Below are 24,985 nucleotides of genomic sequence, written 5' to 3'. Positions count from 1 at the left end.
ATTAAATAGGGCTTGGCTATAGGTGATGTGTTATCCTAAACGTTAAGCTGACGTTGTCACAGTGTAGTATGTATTTATCAGTTATTTATATATGGCACACATATTCTGCAGCATATTATAGACTTTTTAGTTATTTACATCAGTCTTTCCCCCATTGGAGCTTACAATCTATGGCCCTCATTCAGACCCACTCGCGAGCGGCTGTCCGCTCGCAAGTGGGTCGGTGGTCCGCACTGCGCATGCGCACGACGGAGGGAGCTCCGTCGTGCGCATGCACAAGACCCTACGAGCAAAGGACTTTCCTTCGCTCAGAGTGTCTCATCAAAGGGGGCGTGCTGTTGATGTTGACTGACAGCACGCCCCCTTTGGTGGGCGTGCCGGGGGCGTGCCTGCCAGACGGAGGCATTCCCAAGGGAACGCCTGCCGTCTGAAGCCGGCCCCACTGACATCACTAGTGATGTCAGTGGGAATGATTTTGGCTCTGATAGAGCCAAAATCACTCCTGGCCTTGCGGTTGGAAAACTCAACCGCAGGCTTCTGCTCGCAGTTTTGATGGTCGTGATGGTCAAGACCATCGTGACCATCATCCTGCACGCTCGTATATGCTGTGGGTGGTGACCCACATCTATACGAGCGTCCAGGAGGACGCTCCATATTAATGGAGGTGGGCCCTGATTCAGAGCGAGCGCTCTGGTCAGAGCGTCCGGCCCTGAATCAGGGCCTATATTCCTTACCACATTTGCACGCACACACAATGGGGTTAACAAGGATATTGTCAGAATCCAAATGAACTGGCAGTATGTTTTTGAATTGTGGGAGGACCCACGCAAACATGAGGAGAACATACAAGCTCCACACAGATAGTGCCTGGTTGGAATTGAGCCTTAAGCTGGCCACACACTAGACCACCTTACATCCAACTAGCCAACTAGTTGATTGGTTGGATTGAAAATCTGGTAACGTATGGGAGTAACTGATGATCAGCAATTTGCTCCTAAATGCCAGAAAACAGATGACAATGGTCGGTCAGACAAGTTTGTTAAATGTTTGATCTAAACTGTTTGTTTAAACAACATTTTTGGTCCATTTTCTGGCGTTTGGGAGCAAATTGCTGATTGTCATTTGCTTTCATTCCTTACCAGATTTTCATTCCAACCAATCAACTAGTTGGATGGTTGGACAGATAATCTTTAGATGTGTGGCCAGCTTAAGACCTTAGTGCTGTGAGGCAATAATGCTAACCACTACACCAATCGTGCGGTCTATTGATTTTCAATTAAATGTTATCTTACGGTCAACGTTACCTGTCCTTCGAAGTGATGAGCGAATTCGAGATTGTCAATTTTATTTCAGGAGCGCGCCTTTTCCCTGTGTGCGGGCAACTACAGGTCCGCTCACTGGGGGGGATGTATCAAGCCTTCTTACGACTCTGCAAGCCTAATAAGCGCGCTGAATCTCTGTTCGTTATGCAAGTAGGATGCTTGGTATCAAGGGCCTGATTCTGTAAGGATTATAAGCATCATGGCCCCCTGTGCATTACTTAACCGAGCTACGTTCAATGCAGCATCAGTTAATCTGCGTACCATCGGCCGGCTGCGGTGACCCGTAGGATCCCGCAGCCGGCCGCCGCAGTTTAGAGGAAGAGGCCCGGAAACCTCAATTTCGGGTAACTGAGGCTGTCGCCGCCCCCTCCCCGCCCCCAATCGGCAGAAGACTGTCAATCACGGTCTGCTGCCAGTTTGCAAGCGGACTCGCAGATCCGTTCTGGCACCTGCGCAGATTCCCAAACATCGGCTGGATATGTGTTTGGAACATACTGACTTTGTGTCTGGGATGTAATGTGCACAAATCCCTGCCCAGGGCAAGATGTCTTCAGGGTAGTTAAAGGGGTTTTCGCCCCCGAGTCTGCTTTCTTCCAGCCTAGCAGAATAGCGGCAGGTGTTACCCTGACGTTGCGCACACACGTCAGAGTCTGATTATTCAATCCAATTATTGGCCTTGAAATTGAATTGTATTTTGATGTAAGCGCACCGAAATGAAATCATTCTTTAGCCAATGGATGTGTAACGAGCCCATTTTAAATATTCTGGCATTGTTGACATTCGAATGTCGAAATTCAGATCTCTAAACATGCACATAGACGCTGAGCTGCAATAAGTAAAACGTATTTATGTTGCATGGCAGTAAGTAGATTGCAATGATGCCTTGCTGCATGCAGAATAGCATATGTGTCTGGATTCACATGTGCGGTGTAGTGTACAGACCTATAACAGCTATTGAGATCTGCTGTCTCGCCCTGCACTGTTTTTTAAGCCGGGCGTGCGCACACACAACCAGCGTGATGCCTTTTACACTGTACACACTACATCACAACATCTGGATCGTGTTTCGTTCTACAATGAGGCCTATTTTTAGTCCGCCATCCTTAACATCTGGTACAAAACTCAGCATAGTTTCATGATGTCACTAAAACATATGACTGCGATGGAAGGCGCTGACCTGACCTGATTTGACCTTTCCTTTCCTACTTAGTCCCTAATGTCGCTTAACCTTCCACCTTATTTCATGTTCTCGATTAAGACTGAGACAAGAGTTGTGCTGTAGCTTGCTTTGCTTTATATTAAAGGTGAAATAATATCTACAGTCAATTGAACAGAGGGAAGGCTTCCATGGATTCAAACTACTGGTTAGTCAGGATATCTGGTGATATATTTATTATAAGTCCCAGGATGCTTTCCCCCATGGCATGACATTTGAAGCGTTATCGGCTGAATTGATTCCTGGCTACCTGATTCGGTGATGTGTATTGTGGAGCGGGGGGGGGGAGTGGTACAAAGCCAAATTTTGTCAGTGTTCCATAGTTTGAGATTATTGCATTCTCCAGTTTGGTTTGATTGGTCGACCGTTATCATACGGACATGCATCGGGTCGCTATGAGAATGTCATCATGGCCATACCGTCCCTGGTGGTCTAGTGGTGTCTTACCTGCTCCCAGCGGCAGTGGCAGGTCCGGCGTCGTCTTCCGCATCACGGCTGTCACGTGGTTCCAGCAGGTACATTTCGACAGTGGCGTTCCGGTGAGTATTCTGCCCCCCCTAATCCTAATCTGTAACCCTCCCCCTAGTGCCTATTACCCCTAGCAGCCTACATTATCCTCCCCACTTAGCCTAACCCTCCTGTCGGTGTCGACATTCTGAGAATGTCTACTTTCTATAGTTGTACCTCACAGTACAGTTTCGCTTATTCTAGTCATTGGGTGCAATTTTCATTTTTTTTCTGCTATTCTGGGCTTTAAACCGTTAATATTTATTGAAGATTAGTAATTTAATTTCAAAATAAGATTGTAAGAAGTTTCAGTCATTATGGAATTTAATTGCACCAGGGCCCTTTCTGATTTGTACAGAGCATAAACTACTGAGTTATACCCCTTTTCCACTGGCCAAAATACCCGGGTTATTGCAGTGGCAACGCGGGTTACGGCTCAGTGGAAAAGGGTCCTAGGAAAAAATCTTCCCGGGTCTCAAGCAGGGTTTTACGTGGGTAAAAACCCTGGTCAGACTCAGTTGAAACGGGTTACCCGGGTCTTTCGACCTGGGATCCGTTTCCCGCATGGTGATTGGCTGTCATTCGGGAGGCTGTCTGTGTGACAGCTGTCATCGGGGAGGGAGAGATCATAGCCTTCCTGTATAGTCCGGACTGTTCCAGTTTTTACCCCATCCCCTCTTCATATAGGGAGGCTGTAATCTCTCCCTGCCCTCCCGAATGACAGCCTCCCGAATGACAGCTCCCCCGGGTAGGACTCCCTCCTCGGGAAGGACAACTTTCCCTGGTCGCCGGCCCGCTCCGGTCCGGCGTTCAGGGGGAGAGCTGGATTTTCCAACGCTTGGTGATGACCTCATCGCCAAGCGCCGGCACTACACCTGGGTGCAGTGTGAACGGTGTCAACCCGGGATATTCCAGGGTCAACGCCGCAATGGAAATGAGGTAAATCCCGGGTCAGACCCGGGATTTTTGGTGGAAAAGGGGTAATAGTTGTCTCTGGAAAATGCACCAAGCCTGTACGTGAGCCCAAATTAACTAAATAACACGTCATGAATAGTAACTATCAAGCCTCAAAATAAACTGAATTCTGTGAGGTGTCCCGTTCCTACATTACTTTGAGATACGTGAATTTTCATCGTCCATTTGTGTGATTATTGGTATCTTGGCTGCCGTTGCCGTGGTAATGCTGATTTGTGTGTCAGATGGGCTATACTTTATGTACTTGGTAACATTAAAGTAATATATTGCTACTAGAAAACTTAGGACACATTTAATTGGTTGCTATGGTTACAAAACCATTTTGCCATACATCAATGTTTCTGAATGTCACCCATTGTGTCCTAGGTGAAATGGGCCTTATTGGCAGTCGCACAGGACCGGGTACCCGGTGTCTGTTTTACCCCTAGCAATTTTTTTCAAAGTGCATTTTTATTATATTTTTCTAATATTGTAATAATACAAAAATGAGTTGATCCAAACAATTAGAATTTTCACTTTCAGTTCTTCCGTGTACAGAGACACCCCCCTCGTGTTGTAGCGTCGGTACACACTTCGCCTGCTTCTAGCACTGTCCTGTCCCACGTCTGTACTTGTCCACATTGTAATTTTGCAGGTGCAATAAATTCCTGTCTGGGATAACATTATTGTCTGATTTATACATGCGGGGGGAAATTGCTTGCCTGGGGAGAAGGAATATTGGATTGTGCTGTGCGCCCGCCCACTTCAAAGGCCTAACAAGTCAGCAAAAACAAACTCTGTTATTCTAGGTCTCCAGGTTGTCGTTCGTGAAGTCGGCTCCCTCTGCACAGGAGTAAACTGTTTTTTATTTGTTCTTGGGTTAGCAATTATCCGTCAGCTATTATTATTTGCTGTGTTTTCTGTGTCTACTTACCGTTTATGTGGTTAGAACATGTACTGCCCGTCTACAGTCTCCCACTGGCACATTCTCATGGATTGGCACAGCCAAAGTGCTTTTCACCTCTACATATTTCCCTGCTCTGTCGTTTTGCTGTGTGAAAGAAAAAATACAAGGAATGTATGTGCGTGATTCTACGGGGATTTGCAAATGGGTCAGAGTTTTAAGGCGCATATCCACTACACGATATAAATGAACGATAACGTAATCGTGCAGTGAATATGCCGGTAACGTCCAGCGATGCGCGCTCCAAATTATTGGCATCTGTCATCGCCTGAACCTACTGTGCAACCTGACGATATAGTCAGGTTGTGCAGGTTCGGGGATGAGGGAGGGTGCCCACACTGAACGATTTATTGTTCAGTTTGGGCTCAATGTCCACTGCACAATATAATGAACAATAACGATGTCGTTATCGTTCATTAGTCGTGCAGTGGATATGCGGCTTTAGATTCCAGCGATCTCGGCTGCAGATTTAAATTGGCAATTATTAAAAGGCAAAACCAGACATAAACATCATTACCCAGCAGGGTTGCATAAAATTGGATAAAAAAAAATTAATAATTATAAAAAACTGATTTATTTGATTTAAATCAGATATTTTTGGATTGAAATAGGATTTTAATAAAAAAAAAACTTTTTAAAAGTTTATTAAATTTTTTTTAAATAACAAATCCTATTTAAATCACATAACTAATCCAATTTTATGCAGCCCTGTAATACCCAGTACTACCTACTAACACATATATGCAATGCCTCTTTCATTTTATTTTTACTCAACTCTCATATTTTACTATAGATTAATGCACGCTTCCCAAACTCTGCCAATACAGTCCAGGTTTTAAGGATATCCATGCATAAGCACAAGTGACTTAATTAGTACCTCAGTCAATTTGATTGAACCATCTGGACTCAAGCAGGGATATCCTTTAAAACCTGGACTGTAATGGCGGTGTGCATGTAAGGGAACTTTGTGTTATAGAATACATAAGTGCATTGGTTTCAACTTCTATGAACGTGTTACGGATAACTTTTTTTTTTTTTTTCTTAATTAGTGGCTGATTTTTCAAGCATACTTTTAGGTCCAAAAAGCTTATAGCCAGCCTCCATAAGTGAACAATTGATATGAATGCACACTTGAAATAATTCTGTGCCTAATGAACTGTAAAACATTTTGTACTTGGAAGTAAGGGGGGCTGAATTAGTCACCAAGATACGATGCCAGAGACTTGGAGAGGATGGCAAAGGAACTAGTACCAGGATTGTAGGCTGGACCATTCCAGTCTCTAGTGTTTCAGCTCTGGCCTATTGCTTAGCTGGCTGTAGCCTAGCAGCGGGATACACCAGCACAATGCTGAGTACACAGAACACAAGCCTGCCTTCCTCTCCCCTCTGTAATTATAGTCTTTGTAGGGCTCTTAGGGATGCGGTTGTGGAAACTACGACACACTTTTTAATGGTTTTCCTCCGATTTTAGATATTGTGCAAAAACATCAGGAAAAATCTGGGAATATTAAAGCAATAGCCTTATCCCCCTCATGCTTCCAAAACGTATTAAGCATTGTTCTTTACAACGTAACCTCTGCATTAGCACCTTGAACGTAGTGTTTGTTCATGCTAAGCTTTAACTTACCTTTCTGTAGAAAGTATTATTTTTTCAGTCATCCGTAAATGACAGGCACATAAATCTTACAGAAACATACTCCTCTGCATATTTAGAATTTTCCGCATAAGTGACCTATATCGATTGACCTGTCATGTCAGAACGCAGGAGTTGTTCCACGCATGCTGCCATTTTTCTGTGCAAGTCTGTGCCACATCGCAATGAGCTGACTGGAGTCATAATTAGGAGCAGTGCAGGCTACAGCAGACTTGACTATATACCCTGGGTGTCTGGTGTAAGGAGGATATGATTATCCAGGCCTCATTCTTGGACTCCTGAGTCACAGGATAGAGTGTGTGGGGGGGGGGGTGTTAGCCAGTTACCTAGGTATCTGTGCTGACGCCAGGGTCTCGCTTTGTGACATTGTCCTGTGAGACCCTGCTTAGCATGTCTGTGTGCTGTGCAAACATGCATATGTTTTTAACCCCTGCCTTGTCTGCACCACAGTATTGACACAGCTGGGCTTGTGTGCCTTTCCACCAAGTCCTTCATTCTTATATCAGGAAAGTTTATTTTGTTTTTCTGGAGTCATTTACTGTCACAACCTTTGGGAAAAAAAACTGCATTAAGCCAAAGTCATTTCCATTAGTTTAATATTAACTGTAGGAGTCACCGACCAGCTCTGCACATATACACAGACATACAGTATCCCGGGCTCAGTTAATTTTCAGTTTTGCAAATCACTAGCGACTAGCAACATTACTTCCCGATTTCACCCCTCAAATTGGTGGATTTTGGTACACAGTCCCATGGGGCTACTGCAAGTGTAGCATATGCACGTAGTTCGTCGTGGGACGATCCTAATTGTGTCAACTTCAAAGCTTCCGGCATTGAGAGGTAGCAGTACTGTCCACTCTGCTACACAGAAGCATTTTGCTAGATTTTTTTTAAATTCTGAAATTGTAGGTCTGACACGAGCTCCAGTTGTTCTATGGGAAAGATTTAACATTGAATTTTATAGCCATCCTCTGTCTTCCACGCTCATATATTTATTTATTTTACAGTAAGTAAGAAATGATTCTGTGTTTTTCATTCTCAGTTTCCAGTAGAATGTATTGAACATCACTAGGTTCTATAACTTTTGCTGTGTGTCTTGGTGGTGTTTTTTCTGGTCCTCTAATACTGTATATATTTTTTTTTTTTTACTCCTTCACTTGATGCCATGCCTATGCGTATTATTAGTGACCTGAATATCTTTTCGTAAAAGATTTGATTAAAGTAGAGAGCCACTTACGTCCATAAACAGAAGACTTGCTGTCGGTGAGACAGCCCCTGAGCCTGTATTAGCTAATGCTGGCCACTCCCACTGCGATATCATACTTTAAATTGGGCGATTAGCTTAGTAAACGTAGCGTGTATGGTCGGATCATTATCGGTCCATGGTTGGCAAGCTTAGGCCCCCATTTATCAACGATGCCAGGTTTCTGGATTTAACAAACAACGGTAATCTAATATTACCCGTGTTTTTCATACGCTCCCCATTGCCTGCAATGGAGGCCCGACGGTCCCTTTCCGGCTTCAGCGGAGCCTTCCAGGCACTCTAGGGTCTCTGTGTCAAACATATGCGCAGATGGACCATCGTGCATGCGCATAACACCGGAGCCCTGCCGCTGGCAGCGTTAGGCGGCCAGCAGTCCAGCAGAGGAGCTCGCCGAAGACGAGGACTTAGCAGGACCTCGCCAGAGGGGTAAGTATTGTTAAATACTAGTAAGCTTTTTGTTTGTATCACAGTGATACTAAACGAAAAATCTCACTGGTGTTTAATATCATTGATAAATAGGGTTGTCTAAAATTGTGTCTGTGAGTGGGCAGATCTGGCCCCACAGACCACGTGACCATACTGTTTGTATGTACAAGTTGAGCAGATTGGACTGATCTGGACTAGGCCTGATTGGCCATTCCCTATTAGGCTCGGCACGTGTTGTCAGCCCGTGGCTGGACTTACCAATAGTTCATATCAGCATCTGCCTGGTCAGTCCTTGACCATTGCTTCTCTGTGTGCATTGATGCGACCTATCATACAGAGCTACAAAGTGTTAATAGTGTGCCCAGCGCATTGCAGTCTCACTCCTTCCACTCTCCGCAACTGGGTGTTTGTGTGTGTGTGTGTGTTGTCCCCCCTCCTACCCACACTGTGCATATGCTGTGCCTTGCAGAAATCCAGCCTGAACTAATGACTTCAATGGAGTCAGCAGGGGGGAGGCACCGCGGGCAGCTGCATCGCAATTACTCGTCTCCATCGGAAAATACTAGTCTGGATTATTAGAAAATTCCCCTCATCCGGCTGCTACCGTCGCCCTCTCCTCGGGGCGTGTGTGTGCAGGCTTCTCTCAAAATGCCACTTACACTGAGTATGTATCTAGTGTTTTCCTGGTCCTCTATGTAACCATGCATCTCCTGACATTATAGAGGCAATGAGTAAATGTGTGTAAACCCTCACATGTTCTGTGAGAAATGATATCCGCCTTTGTTTTGTGGGGTAATGCATATATTGATTATATAGATGTTAGAAGTCGGAAGCCAAGTGCTTTATACAGGTCGTAGAAAGCCAAGGTTACTTCTAATATCCATATATTTTTTAGTAGAATGTGCATCACTCCTTACAATACACAGTTTCTCCTAATGACAATTACATGAGAGCGTATTATTTATATAGATATTAATTAACTAGTTTATTGGACCCTCAGTCACCACCCCCTAATCTACCCCGCCCTCTGCTGTGACTGGCCAGCCCCTCTCTGCTGTACTGAACCCCCAGTAGCTTCATTTTGCCTTATGCATGTGAGAGGCGAAGGCAGCCGTGTGTGAGCCCTGATCCTGAGACTCAGGGAGGTCCAAAAGCATCCACAAACTGATTACTACTAATAATGTGACTATACATATTACTTCAGCAGTGAACTTATCGCCTGTCTGATGCCACACCTCTGGTGAATGGAGAGCCTGGGATTTTGGGGACCTTCTGCTTGGTAACAATATAAGGAATTTAGGCTATGCGTGTTGTGATAGAAGCACTGGTAAAGTGATAAATGGCAGATATATTTATCCAAGATTTTTGGCCTATGTGTTTTAAACCCCCAGGAAAATTCTGTTCTGCTAAACAGATTAGAGTGTCGGTTTTTGGTAAAAGGCGGATAATGGGTCCTGGGTGTGCGAGTGAAGGGAGGGCTCCATCCACAAGGCTGGTTAGGTTTTTCCATCTTTCAGCCTGAGAGCAGGCTAACTATACCCCTTTCACATCGCAAAAGTAACCCGTATATTGCAGGGTCGACCCGGATCGGGGTGCAGTGTGAACACGCCAACAGAAAAATTGCCGTGTGCGGCGACTTGTTTTACAGGGCAGATCCGGGTTCATTGTGAACGGTGCCGACCCGGCAATAACCCAGGTCGAAGGTGCAGTGTGAAAGGGGTCTCACCCGGGTCGCAGCCAAATCCGACCCGGCTTCAAAATCCCGAGTCAGAGCCAGGTTTGCGATGTGAAAGGGGTATTAGTGACTGCAGCTGTGAGAGGCTCATATAAGCTGTGTGAGGGTTTGGTTCAGGCTCTCATACCTGGGGAGAGCAGGCAGTGAGGCTTGTTCAGAGACACTGTGATGTACTACTTGTAAATACTGTGCATATGCCTATGTTTGTGGTGAGGCCCTACCCGCTTTGAGAGAGGGAATTTATTGTTTAGTTAGTGCCTAGACGGGCTAGGATTTATTTTTATGTTTACCATTTTTATACTGCACAATAAAAACTTGCTGCGGCTAGCTTGCAAGAAAACCCTGGACTGGTGTGCTGTTTTCCTGGCTGCTGTGTGTTTGAAGGTATCCACCTACCCCAGGAGAGGGACCTCCTACCCCGATCGTATTACAATGTATACATACATCTATGTAGCCACATGTGGATGGAGAGTGTTACCAGTAGGAGCTCTGATCAATACACAGAACCATTCCGGACAGCACTTATCCTTGCCAGCGAGAATCTGAACACATCTCACAGTAAAAACATGAGCTATTGGTTATTATGTTGATAAGCTTGAAACTCAATCAGGGGTCCATAATGTGTGAGAATGTAAACATTTGGATCCCACTTGACGTTATATGATAAGTAAAGTCAATGTAGAGATGCCTGGACAGAAGAGCTCACAATCGGATATATAAAAATGGTAACCTAAGACCTGTTTTTCAATGTTTGGTTTCTTCTGCTGTACTTCACAGTAAACTCTTAACTTGGGCACGACACCCATGCTTCTGTGTGTACAGCTGCACAAAGAAAGTGGTGGGGGGGTCTTCAATTGATGCTGATCTACTAGAGTTGGGCATATATTGGCCTCTGTGGGGTGTGAGGCAAAACTTGCAACGGAGATGGAAGCGATTCGCCATTCTAGAATGGCAAATCGCGCTACTCGCACTGATTTGGAATCCCCACTAAGGGTCCAAGCCCCGGGATGTATTGCATTCCAGAGCTTAGTACATATGGAAATGCGGCCTTGCACAGATTGCCATGGCTAATGTGTAGCCACTCTATAGCCAAATGTGGCTTCCATGGCCACAAAACAAGGCAGATGGCTGCACCGTGGGTAAGCTATGTTTTGTTACAAGGGCTCAGTGTCCATTAATGGAAAATAAACCAATTTCCATACTAGGAGTATGCCTTGTGTACATTTGTGTGGCCTTTTTAACATCAATATACCAGGGGGTCACAGGTACAGGTGTATAATGAAGAGAATCCTATGGGGGAAGCGTCAACGCTGGTTGTCCAGGAAGAAAACCTCACCCCACAGAGGCGTGCGCACCAAAATGAACAAGATTCTCCTCCCATGATGACCTGAAATGTACGCAGTCGCTTATTAACGAAATTTCACGATTAGTTGAATCTCTGCCTTCGTCTTGTCTTGTAAAAGCAGGCTAGAAGCAGAGCGTTCCTCTGATGATGGCACGAGATATACGTTTTCCCCCGAGTGACTGGTATTGGTTGTCCTTGGGTTAATTCTCCGGTTGGAAGTAGTTGCGTTTCTGTAATACTGAGAAGGTTTTGGGTGAAAATTGGGGCTTCCTGCCTGGTATGGTAGAGAGACCCTTTCTGTTCGGATGTCAGCGCAACGTACCGTGTTGTTGGCAGGGCTCCTGCAGGCCACCGCTGACCTGTAGTCCATGTACGCCATGTCCTGACTTGCAGCAGGGCTTTAAGATTTATAAAAGATTAAAAGGGCACTGAGGTCGGAGGATAATGAGGTTTCAAAACACAGTTGTTTACTATGCTGCGTATTTAATGGAGTCAGGCTATTTCTCATTGACGGAAACTGGCTTTATTAGTTGGCTGTGAGATACTAGATTATCAGCTGTTTTAGGGTTTCATTTGTGCACTATCTAGGCCTCCAGTAGATACGTTTTCATTCTTGTTATTTTTTATAGTGGCAAGCCTTGCCTGTACTGGTTTAGCAACTGTCATCCAGGAACCCACAGATCACTTTGTGGGAAATCAGTTCCCGATATATCGATGCGATGTGTCATTCCAGAACGGAACACTGGGGGCGCTTCAATTCTTTAATCGAGCCTGCTGCTTCCATCTAAAGTGATGTTTGATATTCAATTGTTTGTGCTGCTGGGCGCGAGTGCCACGGAAGCCCATTATTTTTGGTAAAAAAAAGGAGTTGGTAAGCAGAAGTCATGTTTTTGGGTGCCACTCAATCCCAGCGGCACAAAGAATTGAAGATCGCCCATCACTTTAGACGGGTAGGAGTAAACAATTGAATCGCCCCCATTGTGTCCTAACAGCATTGCACTTGCTTTGTTGGTATTAATGTAATATGCCAATATCTGCGCAGCCAGGCGTTGTTTTCCAGCAACACGTCCTGTGATGTGCTGTTCTGGAACGGCACATCGTCTGCCGACATCGCAAAAGGTGCGATGGATAGCTGCATATTATGGCGAATTGAATTGCTTCCTTATGTGTCTTCTCTGACCATCAAGGTGAGGAACGTGTAACAGGCACCTTGCGTTGCGACGGCCGAAGTATCGGGTGGTCCTACACACAGCGCAATCCCCTGCCCGATATGTCGCCCCCCCCCCTATTTGCATAGCGCTGCCTGAGATCGTACATCGCATCACCAGATCTTATTTGCATCATGTAAGATCTGGAGGTGCGACATACGATCCCACGGGAGCATGCACTGGCCGATATCATGCCCACACACTGTACGATATAGCAGCAATATCGTACCAATCCATCGGATCGGCTGCTATATCGCACCGTGTCTGGGCAGCATAAGAGTGGGGGAAGATGGGAATGAATGTCATTTAGGATACTGTATTTTAGCTGAGGTGCTCCAAATTAGGCATAAAAACCCCCCATACTCCTGTAAACCCTTCAGTGTCTCACAGGGATGGCAAATCCAGCACTTTGTCATTGACTTTTGCAGTTGGTTCTACTTGGTGATGATTTAAATAAAAATGATTCCAGCAACACTGATGCTTATATTAGGTATAACAATGTTTTGGACCATGGAAGTCGCCTTATGCAAACAAGCTGTTCTTGAGAAAGTCATTCCAGTGGTCCTAAAACATTAAGCTTCCCCTGAGAAAGGGTAACTCTGTGACCCAAAAATGCCGAAGACCAAGATCAAAATATTAGTGTTCTGTTTTATCCCTACTTACACTGCCACAAATACATGAGAGAGGCTCATTTACTAACACAGCTCACATGTGCACAGATACACAGCTAGAAGTATGGCGTTGGCCTTTTATTGCTAGGCACGGGGAGTGACTTTTATTCAGTGTGTCCTTTCCATTCACCAAAATGCAACCTTTTCATTCGTTAACTGTTCTACCTGTTCCTATGGTGTTCATTCTAGCACCCTGCACCGGTCACAACTGTTGCAGTTCCTCTTTCCTGCCTGGGGTTTCGCTCTCTGCTCTGATGCTTCTAGCACACTCAGATGATGCAACAAACTGCTGAGATAAAGGCCAAAGTGTGCTAGAAGCACCAGAGCATAGAGCGACAGCCCAGACAGGAAAGAGGAGCTCCGCAGGTTGGGATAGGTGCAGGGTGCCAGAATTAACACTAAATAAGTGCACCCACCCCCTATCCCATAAACACCTATTGTGTTTATTGGCTGGTACAGTATGGCTATGTGACATAGTGAAGGATCTGTTTGACTGTTTAACTGGATTTTATGTTTATGTATTTCTTGAATAAAGTTGTGTGTCCAAATGCACAGTTTGTGACTGGTGCAGGGACCAGAATGAACTCTATTCCAGTAACAGTTATTGTGTTAACTTATTGTATGGAAAAACAATGGGAATGACTTATGTGCCCCCTCCAAATCTCCCCCCCCCCCCCCCCTTCCTTGCCCGCATTTGACTAAAAAATGGCATCTTTAGACATGGATAGTAACATTGGGGGTGCTCAAGCTTCCATAGCATCCAAAGAGCTGTTGTGATTGATGGGCAGGCAGGTCAGCCATGTCTTTCGTACAACTTGGATGAACAAAATAAGCTCATCCATACATCTTGTCCACTTTATACCTGGCCCTCGGAGGTGCAGGGGGCATAAATCAGCCCAAAGTGGGTGAAATAATTCCCCAGACTGCCTGCTTTTCTGGAGAAGTGGACGGATGCGGGAGTCTGGCCTATTCTCCTAGGAGTTTGGGAGAGCTCCCCCGAAAATCAGGTTTCCTTTGAACATTCCAACAGAGAAGCTAATCAATGAGCTCTGCAACATGGAGGAGGCGCAGTCCGGGACATCTTAGGCACCTGTGTACTTCCTGTAGGGCATCCCTCGGAGTGTACCGTTGCCCCGTACATTACATTTGGCATACCTCCCAACATGACCCATTCCAGGAGGGACAACATGCTCTGTTCCAGCACTTCCCTCTTAATTTATGATTGCCATCACCTGTGTTGAACTAGGTTATCGATAAGAAAGGTGTTTCACCACAGGTGATGACAATCATAAATTAAGAGGGAAGTCAGGAACAGAGCATTTTGTCCCCCCTGGCATGGGTCATGTTGGGAGGTATGCATTTGGAGGTGTCAGGCTGTTATGCCCTTTAGTGTAAGTCAGGAGGGTATGTATCCAAGCTTGATGTGAGATAAAATTGTGAAATGTATATCGCCAACCAATCGGCTCCAAACTATCATTTCTTAAACACAGCCTGCAAAATGTAAGTTAGAAGCTGATTGCTTGGTGATAAATATCTCACAATTTTATCTCGCATCAAGCTTTGATACATAGGCCCCTTAGTGTATGAAAGGGGATGTAGTCTGGAACCCGACGGTCTAAATGCCGACCGCCGGCTTCCAGACTGCTTTATCCCGACTAGGGACAAATTACAGGCGTCTAAATCTAGACGCCTGTCATTTGCCCGACGTCTGGAGACCGGCGCCTGGCATCCCGATTGAGCGGATGCCGGGCGCCGCAGCGGACAGCCGCACGGGGGGGGTGTGTGTGTGGGGGGGGGGGTTAGGTTTAGGCTAGGGTGAGAGAGGGATAGGGTTAGACTCAAGGGGGGAGGTTAGTAAATACTTACCTTTAGGACGATCGGGATTTCCTCCTTTGTCGGGCAGCGAACCATGCGGCCGGCGGTAATGCATATCACACCCTATGAAAACTATTTGGGTGCCATAGGATACTGCTCATTTATTAGTAAATGTCCTCACATGAGTAGTCCAGTTAGACGTATTGCACTTTATAGCCGCTTACTGTTATCTTTTTTTCCCTACTGATAAAAAAATATCATTACGTTGTTTTAGGCTTAAATAAAAGGTAGCAATGTTTTTGTTTTTTTGTTTTTTTTCCAGAAAGTAAAATCTAGTTTAAGAGGGGTTCACAAATAAGAAAAGGAGATGATGTGGGGCTCCCAGAGTGGGGGTACTTAGAGTCAGGCTAGGGGTAGGGGGCGTTGGGGTTAGGCATCCCCGGGGGCAGATTAGGGTTAGGCACCCCCCTACCCTGGGAGACTTAGGTTTAGGCTGCGGGGAAGAGGGGGTTAAGGTTAGGCACCCCCAAAGGAGGGTTAGGGCTCGGGGAGGGAATAGGGTTATATATATATATATATATATATATATATATATATATATATATATATATATATAATAATTTAATATAAGTTTTTAGCTGTCGGGATCTTCACCCCTGCCGGGCTTCCACTGTCGGGATTTGAACCGTGCGGCCGGCGGTATTACATACTGATTCCCGTTGGGGTATGTTTACTAAAGCGCAGGTTCTTAGAAGTGGAGATATTGCCCATAGCAACCAATCAGATTTGACTTGACATTTATCGAGCCATCTTCTAGAAGATAATAGTTAGTCAGGTTGGTTGCTATGGGCAACATCTCCACTTTTAAAAACCCGCAATTTAGGCACTAGGTGGAGGGTTAGGGGGGAGGTTAGGTTTAGGTACTAGGGGAGAGGTTAGATTTAAGCACCGAGGAGGGTTAAGATACCTACAGACAGGTGTCTATATCCTAACCCTGTCGGGATTTTGACCGCCGGGATCCCATGTGCCGGCATCTCGTGCCCAACCATTTAAATGGATGGGTGTTGCCGTATATCCTGATAGGATAGAAGACTCTACATTATTGGAAATACATTTCTCTGATTTCTGCGTGATCTGTAGATAAGTCCTGTGAATGTAGAATCTGCTGCGAGGGCACACATTGGTGATAATACAGCAGCCTGCTCTCCCTTGTGACAGATGAGTCACGAACTATCACAGAAATATGTCCGTACTCGGCAGCACGCAGGGAGCAACTTTCAGTTCATTTTCTGAGTTTGTTCAAACATTTACGGAATGGTAAGGGCACATTTCATTATTAATACAGGAGTACGCTTGATTAATGCCAGGCAGAAGCTGTTATCAAATAACGCAGTAGCCATCATGGAAGTCTGGACGTTATATAGGAGATCATTCCTCTATTTCTTTTCCTTGGAGCCTGCTGTGTATTGGCCTTTACCTCTGTTTTTCTTTAACTTTTTATTTCCATTTGCAGAGCAGCCTTCATCTTGTTTCTACTGGTGGGACAGGGTTGCATAAAATTGGATTTAATAAAATAAGAATAAAGAAAAAAACGGATTTATTTGATTTTTAAATAGAATTTTTTTATTACATTTTTTTTAAATAAACGTTAAAAATTTTAAATGTTTACTTAAACAGGATTTAAAAAAATAAAATAAAAAAATTTTAAGTGCCAAAAAAAAAAATCTGATTTAAATCAAATCAGTTTTTGATTATTTTTTAAATCCAATTTTATGCAACCCTGCAAGTGGTGGCCAAACAGAGTTTGGCGATCTGCTATGTCCTTTTAACTATTATGGCCAGAGTTACTGTGTGGACCATGACGGGGTTTAAAGGTGATGTGTAAATCCTGATCTTCTATTGATTTAAATTCCAGATTAACATTGTATATGTTAATTCTTCTCTACACCTTAAGTTGCGTACACACGTAGTGATTTGAATGATAACGGTATGGTTACCGTTATCGTTGAAATCGCTCATTTAAAATGTCCATATCAACTTACCAGCGATGCGTGGCCACGTATGGACGATAGCGATATCGTCCATCGGCCGGGCATGCCGGTCAACTTGCTTGATTTTGAGCGAGTTGCTATAAATCGCGGGTCCCTATAGCCCCAGGGGTGGGGAACCATTTTTCTGCCGAGGGCCATTTTGATATATAGAACATTATTCACGGGCCCGGTGCAGGCCACGCCCCCTCCATGTGATGTCACACGGGGACGGGGCCACAATTGCCAGTGATTACAGCAATGCCTGGAGCATCTTGAGGATGCTCCAAGGAGCTGTAAAGGCAGCAGTGTGACCGTTTGAAGCATCCTAAGTGCGCATAAGGTGGCACGGCTGCATAGATTCTGCTGCAGGGTGCCCCAGGCCTGAGGTTCCCCATCCCTGGTATAGCCGTTGGCAAGTTGGTGGTGTGCTGGATGATCGATATTGATCATCCAGCATACCAGGAAGGGTGCATAACGGTGTCGGCGATATCGTATCGACAGATCGCTACGTGTGTATGCACCTTTAGAGTGGTCCAAATACTGCCCACTTGCTTTTTCTACACTATTTTTTTTTTTTTTTTTTAAAGCTGACCATATACTTCCCCACTTATTGGCTACACAGAAGGCCCAATAACAAACTGGATGCCTGCAGTCAGGATACTATCCCGACGCCTCGAGGTAAGTAAGCCTAACCTAACCCCTCCCCCTAGTGCCTAAACCTCTCTATTGTGCCTAACCCTAATCTCTAATGCTAAACCTCCCCCTAACTCCGCTACTTACCTTTGGGATGCCGGCGCCGGGGTTTTGACAGCCAGAATCCCAGCGGTCAAGATACTGACCGCGTCCCGTAACAAACGTGGCCGCTGAAACACATGGAGTGGACACAGGCAGTTTACGCTCTTCGCTAATCCCGTCTGCAAGCAGGCGACCTTCCTTTTATACTGGTAGTGGGATCTGCTCTACCCTCCAGTCAGACGCCGCCCGACACTGTGACACGGCCAATAAGTCGCACTATATGAAATGTCAGTGCAGCATGACTTTTGGCATCGTCACAGTGCCAGGTGGCAGGGGAACTATGACTGGCAGACCGCCCTAGGAATATAGCGTGAGGATAACACAGTATAGGTGTAATGTATGAATGGAACAGAACCTATCAGAGTCAGATTTAGACCCCATGGGGCTCTTGGTGAGCATGCTGGTATAGTCCCCTTTCCCACCTCATAAAGACAGGTTAGGGGAATATGGGCACCTCAGTGGAAGCCTGGTTTTGTCTCTCTTCTTTGCCCGTGCTATGCCACATTTGTCTCTTAAGTAGATGGGTTAGACTGGCAGGCACTTATAGGGATCCCTACGAGAACATTTTCCTCATGTGGCTTCTTATCACCAGCTAGGACAGATATGCAGATGACAATTAGGACCTGCCTCCTTTTGTGTATGTCAAATATGCATTATGGGTAAAGAATCTCAATCAGTAAATGGTATATATATGTGTGTATATATATATATATATATATATATATATATATATATATATATATATATATATATATATAGCACAAAATTAGGGCGGCTCCCAGTCGTCTTTTAAAGGATTCCCATTGTGTATCCTGATGACGGGGATCTGTTCCCTGAAACGTTGATAATTAAAACACTGAATTTTATTCACCTTTAAGAGAAGACTCTGAGTGGCGCTCTAATTTCGTTCTTTATGTATGTGTGTGTGTGTATATATATATTATAAATATTATATTTTGTACAGCACTGAAAGCATGGCCAGTAACATGAAAAAAGTTGAGAACTACTTCCAGCAGCAGCGCTGAGCGGCGGCGTGCATATGGCCCTGGTGACCGCACGGAATGTCTCTTCCTTGATGCATACTACTACGCGATAGTATATAAACAGAGGCTGTATACAGTGACTTTAGAACGATTGTCCCTCTTATTACGTCTGGTCTTAGGTTGCATTCTCATGAGTAGTTCTGTTCTATCACTTCACTAGGTACCGGTGACCCCCTAATAGCCAAAATATTGTGGTTGGACGCAGAATCCGCACTTGTCTTTATAATGTTTAACAGGACAGGTTTGCAAGTGTTCTTGTTGTCCAGATGTAAGAGAGAGAGAGAAATCATGAACCACTGTGTGAACAAGTCCTTTTGGTTTTTAGGTGCCCTTTTAACTCCGTATTAAAGCATTGTACTTGAATTTGTCATTGTTGTTGCATTTTACATTATGTTTTGCATAAACATAGTTTCACTGTACCTCCTCATTGTATTTCTGTGTGACATTTTTAATGTGCGTTTCCTGAAACTAACTGTCCGTGTTCTCTCCCTATATCTGTGCACATACAGAATGTACACACATAGAGTGGAAAGGGGAGTGGGCACGCCTCTCTATGTAAATCATGTGCCTTAGACAGACCTTTGGTTTATTTTCTCTGTTTGATTAGAATGTAGCTTGTGTGTACAGGAATGGTGCACACACGTCTGTGTCTCTCACACACTGTCTCTTGTCATACCTGTCTGTTTCTCTCTCTCTCTCCGCTCTGCTTTCTCGGGATTTGATGTCTGTCTCCATCATCTGTCCGCCGTCCTCATTCTGTGTCACAGAGCACCTTCTAAGCGACATTCTCATCTGCCAAGGTATGTAAGAATGTGTCTGTAACCTGTTTGTGCTGTTGTCAAGCTGCTGTGGAGCTACAGATTCCAGCATGCCCCCCTGTCAGGGTTTTGGTGACTTGTGGCTCTTCAGTCGTTGGGACTACTGTAACTGGAAAGCGACACACCCTGTGCACTGTATACTAGTGGTGACCATCAACGGCTCTGCCATTGATGGTCGATGGTTTTAAGCCACCGGACAGAAACTTTGCACATGTACAGTCTGCGTCTGTGCATGCGCAAAATGCATTTGTTTCTCGATCGGCTCAGTCATCTGTATTTTACCATCGGTGGCTGGCCATCACTCACCCACCGACCTCTGACCATCGATAACTGGTTAATGGCCAACCCTACTGTATACTAAAATGCAGAGAGACATGAAGGAGGAGACCTCAGTGAGTCTTCAAGAGCACCATGCAATAAAGGAATCATCGCAGTGTCCAAATTAGGGATGGCTATCTATGGATTAACCATCGATGGTCAGTGGTTGTTAATCATCAAAATGTTGGTGGTTCGAGACCGCACATGGAACGAGACTGCAGCCGTGCATGTGCGGTACTTGCATATGAAGGGATTTTGCCATCTAAACTCCCCCATCGATGGTAAAAAAAAAATGTACCATCTGAGAGAAACCATCCACGGTAACAGTCCATGGCCATCCCTGGTCCATATATAATATGCTAGATGCTTGTTATGTAACATTGGTGTTGCCTGTGCTAGTGTGGCCAGATATCCTGGTTCTTGTGACGTCTCTGTGTAACGTACAGTTTATCTTCTTTTGATGTCTCTGTGTGTAATATTTAGCTTCTCTATGTACAGTCGTCAAAAACGTAAAAAAAAAAAACCCAACAGGCAACTTTTCCGGTTAGGAAAACCTTGCTTATTTTTTTTTTTATATATATATATATTTTTTTTTTTGCTCGTACATCTACGGGGGGCGAGCAAATAAAACATGGAGGGTTTGCCTCCAAGATTCCACAAGCGGTTCCGATGCAATTTCACGGCTAATTGAAGCTCCATGTGACCGCAACAAATCACTCTCCATGCGTTTATCTTTCATGATGAGCAGATAATTCATTTGTTTTGTTTGCAAGCTAACGTGTGTCTTTCTCTTGTCCATTTCACCGTGCCGCCTCACTACCAGCCCCATTGCAGCCTGGTAAGAAGCGACTGTTGCTCGATGTGTCTTGCATGTGACTGTGACAATATATGTGTGTTGCTCTCTTCCGCTTTGTCAGCATCGTGCAGTGGCAGAATATCCCACACTTCAGATGGTGGCCCCCAAGCTCACTCATACACACAACTTTTTTGGTCCTGGAATTAGGCCCAGCACCCGTGCACAAAAGTGGCCAACCGCTTGTGAGCTGGGCCAGTGATTATTAGAATTAGGGATGTGCAGGCTCGGATAGCTTCGAATTTCCCGCCAAGTTCGGATTTTTCCCGCCAAAAATCGGGTCTCAGAAAGAGGAAAAACGTCATCCTTCATGGACAAACATCATCATTCCTGGACAAAAGTCCATGGAAAATTATGTCTGTCCATGAAAGATGACGTTTTGCCTCTTTCCGATACCTGATTTTTGGCGGGAAAATTCGAACCCATCCGAGCCTGCACATCCCTAACGAGAATACATCTGGTAGGCTGCTAAAGTCCATCTAGATTTCACTCTTTAAATGGAACCTGTCTGAACAAATGTTTCCTAGCTTGTAGCACAGCTTAAATGATTCTGCTCCTTTTATTCTGCCGTGTATTTATTATAACCTAAGCATTCATAGGGCCATATTCAATTAGGCTGCGAAAAGCCGTTATCGGTGATAATTTATGGCCGATGACATCATTTTTCGCCATTTTCACTTATCCACATATTCAATTACAAGGACTTTTTCGCCGGTGCGAAAATTATTTTTTTTAAAACGGGGATAAGTTTTCACCATTGAATAGATGGCGAAAAAAAGTGCAGATTTGGGGTTTGTGGGTGCAGAGTTAAAAAAAAAAAAAAAAAAAAAAAAAGTACCCTGCAGCCCTTGGAATGTCCCCTTAAAGTTATCGGTGTCAAAAAAAATTAGCATAGGACACCCCAAAAAAAAGTGGGTGGGGGACAAACTTAAAAACTAGCAAAATTGAATCAGGGGGGTTCCCCAAGTATGCGGCAGGTGTTTTCTAGAATGTAGGTGGTTGCGGCAGGTGGATTGTTGAAGAATTTTTAAAGTTCACTTTAGGGACCCATTTTTATGTACCCCAAATTTGATGGGACAAGTTATTTAAAAAAAAAAAATAAATTACGCTAAATGCTAGTCTTCACCACTTCTTTACTTAAAGCACCTGCCGCGGCCCTTTCAAAACCCCTAATACGTTTTTGCAGGCCAATTCTGGGGTACCCATAGTGATCCCCCATGTCTGACCATCTTTTGGGGGGTGACAGGCTGATTTCCCCAAAAGTGTCAGGACTTTTCGATACTTACCTTTCCACCGGATCCCGTTTTCGCAGATTCCTAATTGGATACGCGGGCACGCGCCCGATACTTTATCCCCAGGAAAAGCGACGATGATGGCGAAAAGTGTGACCTTGGACTTTTCGCCTTAAATTGAATATGGCCCATAGACTGTGAGGTTAATTAGTAGCCTATAATATTATAGCAGGTAAACAATATTTGATTCTGGCCAGATACATAGTATAGCACTAAGTAACCTGCTACACTTCAGTACTGCAGTCCCCTAACCTTCTAAAGGGCCACACCTTATTAAAAGAATGACGCCTATCTGTAATAATATCCGCAGGCATTTCAGAGGTACATCAATAGCAAATCTGCCGGGGCAGGAGGAAGCTGAGGGCCGCAGGCAATGGCTGGTGGTGGCCGTATGTGGTTCTAGTGGCCCATCACTATTAGTCTCTCGCTTGCTTCTGCTGTAAACTTACTGCAACTCTGTTGGTTGTTCCTTGTATCTATCAGTAACTAATATTCTCTCTGTTCTGTAAGAAGCGTATCCCATCATAAAGGGGGTTCCTGACTTGTCACTCACAGACCGGTAAAAGCGCGTTATTCTACAGGAAGACCCACCGTGCCATTTGGGGGGGATCATCTCATAATGAAAGGGTTGGTTAGCTGGCTGGCTGCCTTTTTCTGCATGATATCTTGGCTCGATGCCGTTTGCTTGCATGCTTGTCAGCAGCGGTACTGAAGGGGTTACACAGGGCGGATTTGCCACCAAGGTTATAGCACTTTGTCCTGTGCTGTTGCTAAAGTTTGTTTTTATTATTATTATTATAGAATTCCTGCTCTGCTGAAAACCAGTGGTAAAGAATTCTAAGTATGCGGCAGGCTTCAGAGGGCTGAATTTCCGCTTACCGGTTTCATTCTTTGTCCTTTAACACTTCACTCATCATCCCGTCATTACTGCACAGGTTTTTGGGTTGCTCTGAGTTGTGTGCTATTATGTTTTTAATAGGCACAAGACTGGGTAATGTGCACTATTCTGACCTGCTTACTTTCTCTATAATTAAGTTGTAGCTAACTAGACATACAGGGTTAGGACACAAAGGTTATCAGACACTTTTGTAATGCTGGCAGGAATGCTATTTCGAGTGTGTGCCATTTATGGGATGTGGATTGAAAGATCTATAGTATTTAGATAGGCAGTAAATTGGCCGACACCAAATGGTCGACAGGAAATAGGTAGACAGCGTCAAAAGGTCGACGCAAAAATTGTCGACACAGAGAATGTTGAGGCAACATAATGTTGTTTGTTTTAACCCTAATCCTAACCCTCCCCCTGGTACCTTACTCTAACCCTCGTCCTAACCCTAAATAAAAATCATGATAAACTGTGTTGACCTTTTCTGCGTTGTCCATTTGTGCATTGACCATTTGACCTTGTCGACCACTTGCGTGTTGACCTATTGACTTTCTGTCTAGACACTGTAGATCTTCCATTCCTGTACCCTATTTTTGACAGTGTAGGGGGTCAACGTGCAAATGGACCCGGAAGGGCAACTGTCTGTAACAGAAATGGATGGCCTGTCTGGACTTTCCAGATGAGGAGGTCTGTGTCTTGTGACATTGTTTAATGCCGTGCAGGATTGCAGGATGGTACAGAGACGTCAGTAGCTCTATAGTAGCATTGTGGCCCGGTTCATCTGTAGATTATTGCTGGTGGGCCAATGCTGGTATAATGTGAGGGCAAATTCTGGGGCAATACGGGGTCAACTAACACGCGCATGTGGTTGCAAAGAAAATGTATTAGTGCTCTGCATACGAGATTAATAGTGGGTTGTGTGCTGTTTTATTTAGTTGCTTCCTGGTTTTGCTATGGCAAATATAGGAAAATGAGAAATAAAAGTTTTTTTCTGGTATGGTTTATGAAAGACTTAAAGCTGATCTACAGTGCATCCGGAAAGTATTCACAGCGCTTCACTTTTTCCACATTTTGTTATGTTACAGCCTTATTCCAAAATGGAATAAATTCAGTTTTGTCCTCAAAATTCTACACACAATACCACATAATGACAACGTGCAAAAGATATTTTTGAAAAATGAATATAAAAAAAACAACAACTAAGAAATCACATGTACATAAGTATTCACAGCCTTTGTTTAATACTTTGATGCACCGTTGGCAGCAATTACAGCCTCAAAGTCTTTTTGAATATGATGCCACAAGCTTGGCACACCTATCTTTGGGCAGTTTTGCCCATTCCTCTTTGCAGCACCTCTCAAGCTCCATCAGGTTGGATGAGAAGCATCATCGGTGCACAGCCATTTTCAGATCTCTCCAGAGATGTTCAATTGGATTCAACTCTGGGCTCTGGCTGGGCCACTCAAGGACATGCAGAGTTGTCCTGAAGCCACTCCTTTGATATCTTGGCTGTGTGCTAAGGGTCGTTGTCCTGCTGAAAGATGAACCGTCGCCCCGGTATGAGGTCAAGAGCGCTCTGGGGTTTTGAGAAGGTTTTCATCCAGGATGTCTCTGTACACATTGCTGCATTCATCTTTCCCTCTATCCTGACTAGTCTCCGAGTTCCTGCCACTGAAAAACATCCCCACAGCATGATGCTGCCACCATCATGCTTCACTGTAGGGATGGTTTTGGCATGGTGATGAGCGGTGCCTGGTTTCCTTCAAACATAACACCTGGCATTCACGCCAAAGACTTCAATCTTTGTCTCATAAGACCAGAGAATTTTGTTTCTCATGGTCAGAGTCCTTCAGGTGCATTTTGGCAAAC

The 24,985-nt window shown here is 44.6% G+C and overlaps 1 protein-coding gene across 7 annotated transcripts in view; it reads left to right on the top strand.

Moving 5' to 3' along the window:
• ARHGEF11 (Rho guanine nucleotide exchange factor 11) overlaps window positions 1–24,985 on the top strand; it is a 130,505-nt gene that overhangs the window by 26,323 nt on the left and 79,197 nt on the right. For 5 of the 7 annotated variants that reach the window (XM_088449645.1, XM_088449644.1, XM_088449643.1 and 2 more), the window contains exons 2-3: window positions 19,717–19,749; window positions 20,909–20,923. The exons of 1 other annotated variant lie outside the window; for it this stretch is intronic. In XM_088449645.1, the coding sequence (XP_088305771.1) occupies window positions 19,717–19,749; window positions 20,909–20,923 (48 nt within the window). The remainder of the gene's footprint in view (window positions 1–19,716; window positions 19,750–20,908; window positions 20,924–24,985) is intronic. One more of the 7 variants, XM_088449640.1, reaches the window with a different exon arrangement.

This window comes from Taudactylus pleione, unplaced genomic scaffold, assembly GCF_031769625.1.
Source record: "Taudactylus pleione unplaced genomic scaffold, aTauple2 ptg000490l, whole genome shotgun sequence".
Lineage (NCBI taxonomy): Eukaryota > Metazoa > Chordata > Amphibia > Anura > Myobatrachidae > Taudactylus > Taudactylus pleione.
This window is presented reverse-complemented; position numbering and strand designations above follow the sequence as displayed.